Here is a 13631-nt window from a genome sequence, read left to right on the forward strand (position 1 = left end):
GTTCCTGAAATACAATCCATATTTATTTATCTTTTAATTCCAGGTCAATACATGGGTTGTATGCAAAGGACAGGTGCATAAGAGCAATTGTGATATCTATCTATCTATCTATCTATCTATCTATCTATCTATCTAGATATAGATATATGGAATCTGTTGGCAACTTTCCTGCCTTTCCGCCCTAATGGTGAATTTGATCACTTCTGAAACTCTGTATCAAGGGACATACGTTATGCCCCAGTTTTAGCGGCGTGTAACTGCCCTCATTTCAACTGAGTTCAGAATTAGTCTGCACATACTGCAGTACTGCTCTTTTGAAACAGCTACTTTTAAAGACAGAATCCAACCCCTTTTTATGGGGTTTATTTATTTATTGGAGTTCATTCACAGGTCCAGCCTTATTATCAGCAGCTGAATTCATATTCACGGTTGCTTACAAATATAGTTAGCCATGTAGTTCAATAAAAGAGTACAGGCAGATTACCTTCCAGTTGCTTCCCAGCTACTCTTCTGTGCTGCAGGACACCCTGAGTGAACCTGCATTAGGGGTTAAATCTGCCATTATTTGGCAGTCCACCTGGATCACTGGTGCCAGGTTAGGATTGGACTAATCAATTACATTTCCCCAGTTATATTGGACATGTTGAGGTTAAAGGTAAAGGTAAAGGGACCCCTGACCATGAGGTCCAGTTGTAACCGACTCTGGGGTTGTGGCGCTCATCTCGCTTTATTGGCCAGGGGAGCTGGTGTACAGCTTCCGGGTCATGTGGCCAGCATGACTAAGCTGCTTCTGGCGAACCAGAGCAGCGCATGGAAACGCCGTTTACCTTCCCAACAGAGTGGTACCTATTTATCTACTTGCACTTTGATGTGCTTTTGAACTGCTAGGTGGGCAGGAGCAGGGACCAAGCAACGGGAGCTCACCCCGTCACAGGGATTCGAACCGCTGACCTTCTGATCAGCAAGTCCTAGGCTCTGTGGTTTAACCCACAGCGCCTATGTTGAGGTTAGGTGATGGCTATTAGCCAGAATGGCTAAATTAGCCTTTGCCAGCTGGGTGCCCTTCAAATGTTTTCATAGAATCACAGTTGGAAGGGACCCCAAAGGCCATCTAGTCCAACCCCCTGCAATACAACCTCTGCTTGAAAACCTCCAGTGAATCTTATGAAGGACTCCATTCCACGGTTGAACAGCTCTTACTGCCAGAAAGTTCTTCTTGATGTTTCAGAAAAACCTGGCCACTATAAGGAAATTCTGCCCTTGGTATGTTCATTTTCCACCTCTCCATTTTGATTTTCTGGCCCCATATCTGCACAAACTTATGATCCCAAAATACAGATGTGCTTTTACACTTGCAAGACTGGATGTTTTGCCATCTGCGGTACTTGAGGGTCGATTCCAAAATATCCTGCCTGAGAAACGTCTTTGCCCCTGTGGAGATGGCAGCACCGAAACCGCTGCACACATCCTCCTGTCTTGTACTCTCTACAAAGACCTGAGGAACGAGATCCTCACCCCACTCGTACTAACCATCCCAGGGCGCTCAGCCACTGCCACAATGTCTTTTCTTCTATCAGATCAAAATGAGCAGATAACAGCAAAGGTGGCTAGGTTCACAGCAGGGGCAATCAGAATAAGGGCCACTAACTGACTGCTGATTCAGGACTTTAAATTGTGCTCTTATATCAAACTTCCTTTTCTGTGTATACTGTAATGTTTTACTGTTGGTATGGCCATTGGCTAATGCGAATAAAGTTTTATCTTATCTATCTATCTTCCTGATGTTTAGTCAGAATCTACTTTCTTGCAACTTGAATCCATTGATTTCAGTGCTACCCTCCAGAGCAGTAGAAAACCTGTTTGCTCCAGCATCCACGCGACAGACCTTCACAGGTGTTTGGAGATGGCTATCCCATCTCTCCTCTTTTCCAGGCTAGGCATATCCAGATCCTTCAACCGTTCCTCATACGGCTTGGTTTCCAGACCCTTGATCATCCTTTGGGACTACAACTCCCATCAGCCTAGGCTGATGGGAGTTGTAGTTCAAAACATGTGGAGGCTGCCAGGTTGGCAAAGACCAAGCTGAGCAGAACCCTCCATATTCAGAGGCGGCATACTCCCAGACTACCAGGTGCTGTGGACTAATGCGCCTTTATCGTGCTCAGCCTGCAGCTATCCCAGAGGCTAATTCTCCCCTGGCCTCCTTGCTGGCCCAAAGAGGACTAATTTAGCCAGCTAGCTCTGGTGATCATCTAATGTTTATTGCGTGGATTTTCCATTAAATTGATTTTAGAACTTTGAAATTTATTGTTATTCACACTTTTATACTGTATTTTATGCTGTTTTCTTGTTGTATAAATAAGTGTTTTAAATTTGTTGTTAGCCAACCTGAGCCCGGTTTTCTGAACCGGGAAGGGTGGGGTATAAATAAATTATGATTATGATTATGATTAAAAACAGAAGTACTGTTTTTGGGGGACAGGAGGCGGGCTGGTGTGGAGGACTCCCTGGTCCTGAATGGGGTAACTGTGCCCCTGAAGGACCAGGTGCGCAGCCTGGGAGTCATTTTGGACTCACAGCTGTCCATGGAGGCGCAGGTCAATTCTGTGTTCAGGGCAGCTGTCTACCAGCTCCATCTGGTACGCAGGATGAGACTCTACCTGCCTGTGAACTGTCTTGCCAGAGTGGTGCATGCTCTGGTTATCTCCCGCTTGGACTACTGCAATGCGCTCTACGTGGGGCTACCTTTGCAGGTGACCCGGAAACTGCAATTAATCCAGAATGCAGCAGCTAGACTGGTGACTGGGAGCGGCCGCCAGGACCACATATCACCAATTCAAAGTGTTGGTGCTGACCTTTAAAGCCCTAAACAGCCTCGGTCCAGTATACCTAAAGGAGCGTCTCCACCCCCATCGTTCTGCCGGACACTGAGGTCCATCTCCGAGGGCCTTCTGGCAGTTCCCTCACTGTGAGAAGCCATGTTACAGGGAACCAGGTAGAGGGCCTTCTCGATGGTGGTGCCCGCCCTGTGGAATGCCCTCGCACCAGATGTCAAGGAAATAAACAACTCTCTGACTTTTAGAAGACATCTGAAGGCAGCCCTGTTTGGGGAAGCTTTTAATGTTTGGTGCTGTATTGTTTTTAACACTTGATTGGGAGCTGCCCAGAGTTGCTGGGGATACTCAGCCAGATGGGTGGGGTATAAATAAATCATCATCATCATCATCATTGAAATAGACTCAGAGTCGCAAAGTGATTTCATGCTCTTTATTCAGCTCATAGTGGTGAGGAGGAATGAATGAAAGTCCCCTCAAAGTATCTGCTTTATATACCTTATTTACACAATGGGCTGCACATGATTGGCTAATTCCGGAATTCTACTGTAAACCAATCAGGTTGTGGATTCACTTCAATCTGAGGCATGATTGGGTGGTTCCTGTCAACCAATCATACTGCTGCATTGTTCTAGGACCAATCAGACTGCTGCATTCTGAATCCTATTGTTCTAGGACCAATCAGACTGCTGCCTTTTGGATCCTATTGTTCTAGGACCAATCAGACTGCTGCAGTTTGGATCCTATTCGACTCAGTACATAACAATCATCATCATCATCATCATCTAGCAGGCCACTGTTGGGTTGGCAAGGCAATTCTCTCTCTTATGTTGGACGCTTGTGGTGTGTTGTGTGTTTGTGTGTGCTGCCCTTCCAGGAGCCAAGGGTTACCTTGGGGTGGGGCTGCTGTCGCTGCCCTTGCAGGAGCCGGAGTTGCTGCTGCTGCTGAGCGAGGAGGTGCCGTAGGTGTCCCGCATGCTCACTGGCGGAGAGGGACGCCTGGAGGCAGGAAGAAGAGGCTGTTTCTCAGTCGGAGTGGCAGGGGCCGTTGCAGACTTAAAGAACGAGGCAAAGCCACTCCTTCCGTAAAACTCACAGCTTAAAACGAAGAAAAAAAAAAAACACCACCAAAGGAAAACACGAATACAGGAAGAAGAAAAAAACGAAACAGGACAGAACAGAACAAAACAAACGACAAGAACAAACAGGCGGGGTTCAAAATGGAACGTGGCAAAAGCTCTCTCTGCAAACAGGTTAGTGAAGCAGTAGCAAAGGCGGGCCTGAGGAGGGCGCTGCAAGCCCCCAGCACCACTCCCCAGCACCCCAGCAGGAGCACCCCATCACTTTCATGGAGCTCAGAGCCCAGGAAAAAGCATCTGATCATAAGCGCTAGAGGGGAAGTGCTGGAAAGTACCGTATTTTTCCGTCTATAAGACGCCTCCATGTATAAGACACCCCCTATTTGGGGGGACTCACCACTCGCCAACCCACCCTTGTGGCACTATCCGTGTAAAAGACGCCCCCTAATTTTTGACATTTTAAAAAGGAAAAAAAACCTAGTCTTATACACGGAAAAATACAGTATCATTCTTAGGCCAAGGCTGCCTTTGAGATGACAAGAGGCGGCAGAGACCCTTTAAGCAACATTCTAGATAGATGGATAGGAAAAGGTAGGAGAGAAGCTTGCAAGGGAACATGTATTAATTGACTTTATACACACACAGTCAAACCTCGGTTTTCGAATGTCTCGGCTGCCGAATGTTTCGGAAGCCGAACGCCAAAAACCCGGAAGGGAATGCTTCCGTTTTCGAATGCATCTCAGAAGTTGAACGGTTTCTGAGGTGTGTGTTTCTCAATTTTCCCCATTGAACTTGCTGACAGACCATTGGTCCTCGGTTTCCGAATCTTTTGGAAGTCGAATGGATTTCCAGAACGGATTACGTTCGAAAACTGAGATTCCATTGTATATATAATAACGTTGTCTTAATTTGCTTTTGACTTTACCCTTGTGCTGTATTTCTACATCTGAACCGGTACATCTATTCGTGCATTGAAGGGGGTTAGGCCAGATGACCCCTGGGACCCCTTCCAAGTCTACAATCTCATGATTCTACATCTTTAAAGTTGTAATGTACCCAGGGAATTTATTGCTCATGGATAGTACAGTCATACCTCAGGTTTCAGACACTTCAGGCTGCGTTTTTTCAGGTTACGGACGCTCCGAAACCCGGAAGTACCAGAACAAGTTACTTCTGGGTTTGGAGGTTGCACATGCACAGAAACGCTCAATTGCACTTTGCACATGCGCAGAAGCACAGATGCGTCGCTGCAGGTTGCGAACGCTGCGGATTGCGAATGTGCAACCTGCACAAATCACGTTCGCAACCCGAGCGTCCACTGTATAGAAACACTGTAAATAAAAATTAAAACTCTGATAAGGAGTCATATAATCAAAGGGTTGGAAAGGACACTCCTATCTGAGTGCGCTAGGTACTAAGTGCTTGACATGTCTCTGTTTTGACATTCCACAGCACCACAGGCAGCTTACTAACACGTTTCGCCTAAATCTGTCTCCTTGTACTTTAGATCCATGGCATCTTGCCCAGGGGTGAACCATTCCTAGTCCTTTTCAGCAGGTGAAAATGGTCGGCACACCCTCTCCTTGCTCCCATCCGTATTAACACACATGCAGGGAACTCAGGCGTCTGACAACAGCTCAGCATTGCTCTGCTCTCCCCGGACAGGGCTGGCATTTTCAAACAACAACAACAAGTGTTGCTCTTGTGGCTGGCAGGACCTGACAGGTCACTGAGCGTGACAGGAGAGTTGTGCTTGGCTTGGCTCATCGCAAACTTCGCAGGCTTGCCTTAAAGGCACAGGAGCAGAGCCTATCGAAGAGCCCGGCAGCCCTGTTCTCAGGAGGTGCCTTCGCAAATGGGAATGGCAGGGACCTCCGATGTATGAAAACACACTAAGGGACAGGAAGAAACTCAGCAAAGGGCAAACCGCCAGCGCCAACAGACCACCCCCCAGCTCCTGAGGAAGCAGCTGCCCCAAAGACTGCCTTTGGCTACCCAGAACTGAAGTGCTGATTCCAGCTTCAGTTATTGTGATGGAGCAGTTCACACATGCACAACAGGTGAGGAGGCATGCAAATGTTGTGCCAAGGTGTGATCAACAGGCATGCAACTTTGGATTACAGCAGCCGCAAGAAACAACCTGTCCCTCCTTGCTAGCAGCTCTGCAGTCCCCACAAGGCACTGTGCAGCATTCATAATCCGGTACATTTGCGAAGCACATGGAAGGAGAAGGGGCTCCTTCCATATTGCTGGAGAGCACCCAGGCTCTCTCTTCGCTCTAGGAAAGCAGCATGGGCAAGGCTGGGGTGGGGGCGAGGACTGTTCCTTTGCTGTGAACCAGCAGGGATGCTGCCGGAAGTCCCATTCCGCAATGTAGAGGGGAAGGGTTCGTGATATTCACCTCCGGGATCCCGTTGAGGGTCTTCTGCTCCCTGGCAGGGACATAGCCATGGAACCGCAGGTCTTGGCGGTGACGTTGGCTGTCACTCCAGCTGGGGAAAGAGCGAGAGATATAAAAAGGGGGAGGGAAAGGATTTTGGGGTTAGAACAAACATGGGTTATAGCAAGGGGCATTTGGGGATGCCTAGATTTCAAACCATAAAGCTTTTCCTACTTGGTAAGATGCTTTTGTAGGGACGCAGGTGGCACTGTGGGTAAAACCTCAGCGCCTAGGACTTGCCAATCTCATGGTCGGCGGTTCGAATCCCTGCGGTGGGGTGCGCTCCCGTCGTTCGGTCCCAGCGCCTGCCAACCTAGCAGTTCGAAAGCACCCCCGGGTGCAAGTAGATAAATAGGGACCGCTTACCAGCGGGGAAGGTAAACGGCGTTCCGTGTGCTGCGCTGGCTCGCCAGATGCAGCTTGTCGCGCTGGCCACGTGACCTGGAAGTGTCTGCGGACAGCGCTGGCTCCCGGCCTCTAGAGTGAGATGAGCGCACAACCCTAGAGTCTGGCAAGACTGGCCCGTACAGGCAGGGGTACCTTTACCTTTACCTTAAGATGCTTTTATTTGCAGAGACTTGTTTCAGGTGCTTGTATAGCCTCTGGTTTAATATTCAATAATTCATTATTTGGTTTTAATATTGCATCAACATTTTTTTAAAAATTGTATACCATCTTTCTATCTTACAATACTCAAGGCGGTTTACAAGCTGAAGAAACAAAAAATGTACATCTTATAACAATGTAATGCAGTACAAAAACGTGATAATAATGCAAAACTTTAAAACAAGCAACCTACATCAAAAAGTAACATTCAACAATCATTAGAGTAGTGTAAAATAATAACAGCATATAAAAGTTGCAGAAATTCACCCTTAACAGTTACGATAAATAATTTCTAAACTATAATCAGTAAAACATCGGCAAGCCACAGTACATGAAATAATAAAATACAAATTGAGAAGCAGAGACTAGAGGGTGGAGCAAGGCAGGAGGAAGGAGGCCTTGCCACGTGGAGTCTTTTCCCTCACAGTTCTTCCTCCAGGCACAGCCTCCTTCAAAGATGGGCTCCTAACTTGTTCCTTGGGTGAGCCCATAAAGGTGGAAAGGACAAGGTGTGGTGTGAACACAATGGATAACAAGGTCTAACAATGGGGTATGTATGGCAGGATCAGAACATGACTCCCCCCTTTTATTTAGGGCTGATGGATTTCATCTTCCTGTTCAGGGATGTGAAATATTTCTAAGTAGGGATATTTCTATTTTTATGTAGGCCACCCTGGAATCCATATGTGGACGAAAGCACGGTTTATACATCTTAAAAAGGAACAGATTTTTTAAAAATGCTTTCTTTTGTCCCAGCTGGCTGGCCTTCATCCCCACGGCCCCATAAAACTCATCTCCCTCTCTCCAGCCTGGTCCTGTTTTTGGGCCTGAACTAGACTTTGGGTTATAGCAGCTGGTCATCTTTTGGAGAATGACAAATTCCACATACAAAATGGATACACCGAAATCTCCTCCCAGCCCTATTCAGAGAGACAGGGAACAACTGTCACAGCCATTAACGAATCAATGAACGATCAGATAATAATTCTGAATTGCGCTCAGGGATGAGAATGAGCAAGGAGAAGGGGCGAAAGGGAGCAGAGCAAATGGAACCGCGTGGCAGGCAAATTGCCCCAGAATGCCTCTGCAGTTTTGTGCCAAGCTTCTACAATTCGCACAGGAGAAAGTACTTCTACATGCAGTGCTGCGGAGTTAACCTGTGGAACTGGCTCCTGCAGGACGCAGTAATGACCACCTACTTAGATAGCTTTAAAAGAGGACTGGGCAAATTCAGGGAGGCTAAGTAGGGATGTGGGTGACGCTGTGGGTTAAACCACAGAGCCTAGGGCTTGCCAATCAGAAGGTTGGCGGTTCAAATCCCGGCGACGGGGTGAGCTCCCGTTGCTCGGTCACTGCTCCTGCCAACCTAGCAGTTCAAAAGCACGTCAGAGTGCAAGTAGATAAATAGGTACCGCTCCGGCAGGAAGGTAAACGGCGTTTCCGTGCGCTGCTCTGGTTCGCCAGAAGCGGCTTAGTCATGCTGGTCACATGACCCGGAAGCTGTATGCCGGCCCCCTCGGCCAATAAAGCGAGATGAGTGCCGCAACCCCGGCCACGACTGGACCTAATGGTCAGGGGTCCCTTTACCTTTAAGTCTATCAGTGGCAGTGCTCTTTCCTACACAGTTAGATGCAGTATGCTTCTGAACACCAGGTGCTGGGAATCTGAAGTGGGGAGAGGGCTCTTGTGTTTGGGTGCTGCTTGCAGGCTTCTCATAGACATCTGGTTGGCCACTGGTTATCTCTCGCTTGGACTACTGCAATGCGCTCTACGTGGGGCTACCTTTGAAGGTGACCCGGAAACTGCAACTAATCCAGAATGCAGCAGCCAGACTGGTGACTGGGAGCTGCTGCCGAGACCACATAACACCGGTCCTGAGAATTGAATGTTGATGACATTGAAATGAACTGAAGGGGTTCTAGCAACAAGGTAAAAAATAAGATTGGATTGATAACAGATAAATTAATTGGATATGAATTTGCTGAACAATTTTTTAAAAAGGGATACAAAAAAGGGAGGCATGAGGAAGTCAGGAAAATAAGTGAATCAAAGATGAGAATCTAAAAAGAGGGATTTTTCTTTTTTCTTTTTGTGTATTTTTTGTGTTTTTCTTGTGTTTTTTTCTTTTTTCTGTATGTTGTTACTCTTAAAACTTAATAAAATATTATATTTTTTTTAAAAAAAATAACACCGGTCCTGAGAGATCTACATTGGCTCCCAGTACGTTTCCGAGCACAATTCAAAGTGACCTTTAAAGCCCTAAACGGCCTCGGTCCTGTATACCTGAAGGAGCATCTCCACCCCCATCGTTCTGTCTGGACACTGAGGTCCAGCGCCGAGGGCCTTCTGGTGGTTCCCACCCTGCGAGAAGTCAAGTTACAGGGAACCAGGCAGAGGGCCTTCTCGGTGGTGGCACCCTCCCTGTGGAACGCCCTCCCATCAGATGTCAAAGAGAAAAACAACTACCAGACTTTTAGAAGACATCTGAAGGCAGGCCTGTTTAGGGAAGCTTTTAATGTTTGATGGACTACTGTATTTTAATCTTTTGTTGGAAGCTGCCCAGAGTGGCTGGGGAAGCCCAGCACGATGGGCAGGCTATAAATAATAAATTGTTGTTGTTGTTGTTTTTAAAGGATGCTGGACTAGATGGTCCACTGGCCTGCTCTTCTAATGGTCCACTACTTCTCAAGAGTCAAATGTGGCCCTCCAGAGCTCTATCTGGCCCCTGGGACTTTCCTTAGGTCCTGTCTCTTCCACAGGTCACTGGCCCTGCTCCAGGCTTTCATTGAGCACCTTTGCCTGGCTGGAATGTGTCCCTGAACTGTGTTTGTTTATTTATTTGTAGGATATGTTATCCACTCTTCACCATAAGATCCTAGGGCAGGTTAGAACAGCTCCGAGATGCTACAACTGAAGATCAGTTAAAGGTGACATATAACACAACACCTGAAATGCAATTTAGAAGCAGAGAATAAAGGTAATCTCTAAAATATCTAACTCAGAAAGGATGGGTAAAGGGTTAGGTCGTCAGCATACAGGGATAGCCCTACAACGAGGACATCAGATGCACCTCTACAGGAAGAGAACCCCACACTTGTGGGGCTGCTGCAGAGAATGTCCTCTTACACCCCACTACCACCTGAACATCTTTGCTGATCTTAACACACAGGATGGTGTTTGTCTTAACATATTGTTGTCTTTTAAGATATTTTGGGCCTTAATCATTTAGGTCCCAAGAACTCTTTTATCCTGTAAGCAACCAGTTTTGATTTTACACAAAGACACCACAAATCTTCAGAAGAAACTGTCCTGAGTTTCACAAAGGGGGAGTTAGACAGTAGGTTCCGCTAAACTTTGCAATCTGTGTTTTATCCCTTCACTCCGGAGAGGAAGGGAAGTGGGGAGACGCTGGGGGGCGGGAGTCTCCAGCTGTGTGCAACGCAGGCTGCCTTTCTGGATAAAAGCTCCCCAATCGATGGAGTCTTCCTCCCCAAGATGCAAAGCTGCAGGAGTTTTTGCTAATGCGCCACGATTAGTCATCACCCGGCTTGCTTGCATGCTGCGAGTGAAGCCTGCTGACTGCAGCACTGAGCCAGGAAAAACCCATCACCCTGGCTGCACCAGAGAGTGGCAAAGGAAAGGAATTTAGGGGGGGCATTTTGGCTAGACAAAAGCTTAGAGGGGCTGGGATGCAGAAAACAGCAGGGGCTGTGCTTGTGAAACAGTATAGACATAAAACAGGCTGATTCCACAAGCAACCCCCAAAGCTTTTGTGCTAGGTGCAGTTACTCAGGAGAAAGCTCCACTGAACTTGATGGACCCTTCATCTAAGCAAACATTTATAGGACTAGGCTACAAGAACGTTTTTGCACTTTAGCCTCTCTGGTGGCTCTTGGGAATGGACAGAAGCTGTGCCCTAAAACTTATTGTTAATTCAGACAGGCCTTTGCCACGTGAGTCTGATTTTACAAACTAGGATCTCTTTTTGTTTTTACTGATGCTTTTATTAAGGTTTTATTGATGTTTTTTATTGACCTTATTGCAACTTTATGTGCTGCATACTGCCACGCTGTATTTTTATGGAAGCTTAGTCTATAAATACTTAAATAAATAAATAAAAATACACTGAACCAACACCACTTTTGGAGTTGACTGAGGACACAGCCAGAAGGCAGCTTTACAAAGCACATTTAAAGGCTTATACACTGGTTTAGGGTACCTGCAAGCCCTGCAGCTAAGCATAATTTCACACATACTTGTTTATCACTGTAATATCAAGAAAGTTGTTTGCATGAACAAATTCTTATATACAGAGCCAAACTACAGATCCTCCCTCTTCACTACAGGCTCAGCCCTGATCATACCCCTGGGCTGCTATTTAAGGATTTATTGATTTATTGATTTATTTTAAAAATGTAAAGGTAAAGGGACCCCTGACCATTAGGTCCAGTCGTGGCTGACTCTGGGGTTGTGGCGCTCATCTCGCTTTACTGGCCGAGGGAGCCGGCGTAAAGCTTCTGGGTCATGTGGTCAGCATGACTAAGCCGCTTCTGGCAAACCAGAGCAACACACAGAAACACCGTTTACCTTCCCACCTATTTATCTACTTGCACTTTGACATGCTTTCGAACTGCTAGGTTGGCAGGAGCAGGGACCGAGCAACGGGAGCTCACCCCGTCGCAGGGATTCGAACCGCCGACCTTCTGATCAGCAAGTCTGATGGTGTTTCCTGCTTGGCAGGGGGTTGGACTCGATGGCCCTTGTGGTCTCTTCCAACTCTATGATTCTAAGTCCTAGGCTCTGTGGTTTAACCCACAGCGCCACCCGCTTGTGGCCCATGGGCCTTAGGTTGCTGACCCCTGGTCTGTGGGCTAGCCCCCAATCCCAACTGAACAGTGTCAATCAGTATCTTCACTCCTCCAAGGCACACACATCATCTCAACAGCCCATACCATTCTTAAAAGAGTTCTGATACACAGCACTTCCTAAAACCCAGGAGGGCAGCTTCTTTTGAAAGTGAGTTCCACCGTGAGGGTGCCAGCACTGTTAAGGCCTTGAGCACTTAGCAAGACACTAAAGAAATGTCAATAACCGCCCTGTTATGTAAGTCAGTATTTCCGCCTATTGAGTTCATAGCAAAAATGCCACTTCAATCACAACCTTCCTGATTAAAAGCTCAGGCTGAAAACACATTATCATCTTAAAATGCAGGGAGGTTGTTCTATTGTCAAAATTTGGATCAAACCAGTGGGAGAGCAGTGAGAGTGCACAGGGGTAGGGTTTACATAAAATCATATAACTGTAGAGTTGAAAGGGAATTTCAGGGTCATCTAGAGCAGTGTTTCCCAACCTTGTGCCTCCAGATGTTTTTGGCCTACAACTCCCATCATCCCTGACCACTGGTCTTGCTAGCTAGGGATGATGGGAGTTGTAGGCCAAAAACATCTGGAGGCACAAGGTTGGGAAACACTGATCTAGAGTAAACCCTGCAATGCAGGAATCTCAGTTAAACCATCCATGACAGAAATAGCCTCAGACTCTTGGTCACTGTGCTATATTAACTCTTCTTTTTGAAGTAAGGTAAAGATAAAGGTAAAGGAAAAGGATCCCTGGATGGTTAAGTCCAGTCGAAGATGACTATGGGGTTGCGGCGCTCATATCGCTTTCAGGCCGAGGGAGCTGGCGTTTGTCCACAGACAGCTTTCCAGGTCATGTGGCCAGCAGGACTAAACTGATTCTGGCACAACAGAACACTGTGACAGAAACCAGAGTGCACAGAAACATTGTTCACCTTCTCGCCACAGTGGTACCTATTTATCTACTTGCACTGGCATGCTTTCGAACTGTTAGGTTGGCAGGAGCTGGGACAGAGCAACGGGAGCTCACCTCATCATGGGGATTCGAATCACCAGCCTTCTGATTGGCAAGCCCAGGAGGCTCAGTGGTTTAAACCACAGTGCTACTCGCATCCCTTGTTTAGGTAGCCTCTATCAGTTATCAAGGAAAACCTTTAGGGATAAGAGAAGTATAGGGGAGATGTCTCGCCTTCATGTACTCCAGACCCAAAGTCAATACGTTTCCGAGCACAATTCAAAGTGTTGGTGCTGACCTTTAAAGCCCTAAACGGCCTCGGCCCAGTATACCTGAAGGAGCGTCTCCACCCCCATCATTCTGCCCGGACACTGAGGTCCAGCGGCAAGGGCCTTCTGGCGGTTCCCTCATTGCAAGAAGCAAAGCTACAGGGAACCAGGCAGAGGGCCTTCTCGGTAGTGGCACCCGCCCTGTGGAACACCCTCCCACCAGATGTCAAAGAGAAGAACAACTACCAGACTTTTAGAAGACATCTAAAAGCAGCCCTGTTTAGGGAAGCTTTTAATGTCTAACAGACCACTGTATTTTAATACTTTGTTGGAAGCCGCACAGTGTGGCTGGGGAAACCCAGCCAGATGGGTGGGGTATAAATAATAAATTATATTATTTATACAATACCAGGACCATTTGCTGGGACTGCAAAACAACAGAATGAAGTGAGCCACTGAATATTGTTTCATATCACCCCAATCTCTGAACAGTGCAAGATTCTAGAGGTTCCAGGCACACTTAGGGCTCGTGTTTCCTTTGGGAATAAGGCACAGCAGAGTGTGGTGTTTTCATGATATATGGTTTATTCAC

The 13631-nt window shown here is 47.0% G+C and overlaps 1 protein-coding gene across 3 annotated transcripts in view; it reads right to left on the reverse strand.

The window, feature by feature from the left end:
• Positions 1-13631, reverse strand: part of SNPH (syntaphilin) — a 44075-nt gene that overhangs the window by 8292 nt on the left and 22152 nt on the right. Inside the window, exons 3-4 of one of the 3 annotated variants that reach the window (XM_083744392.1) lie at positions 6315-6405; positions 3726-3932 (exon numbers count right to left, since the gene is read on the reverse strand). In XM_083744392.1, the coding sequence (XP_083600518.1) occupies positions 3726-3932; positions 6315-6364 (257 nt within the window). In that variant the 5' untranslated portion in view covers positions 6365-6405. The remainder of the gene's footprint in view (positions 1-3725; positions 3933-6314; positions 6406-13631) is intronic. The other 2 variants (XM_083744393.1, XM_083744394.1) reach the window with 2 other exon arrangements.

This window comes from Podarcis gaigeae, assembly GCF_964106915.1.
Source record: "Podarcis gaigeae genome assembly, chromosome: 6".
Lineage (NCBI taxonomy): Eukaryota > Metazoa > Chordata > Lepidosauria > Squamata > Lacertidae > Podarcis > Podarcis gaigeae.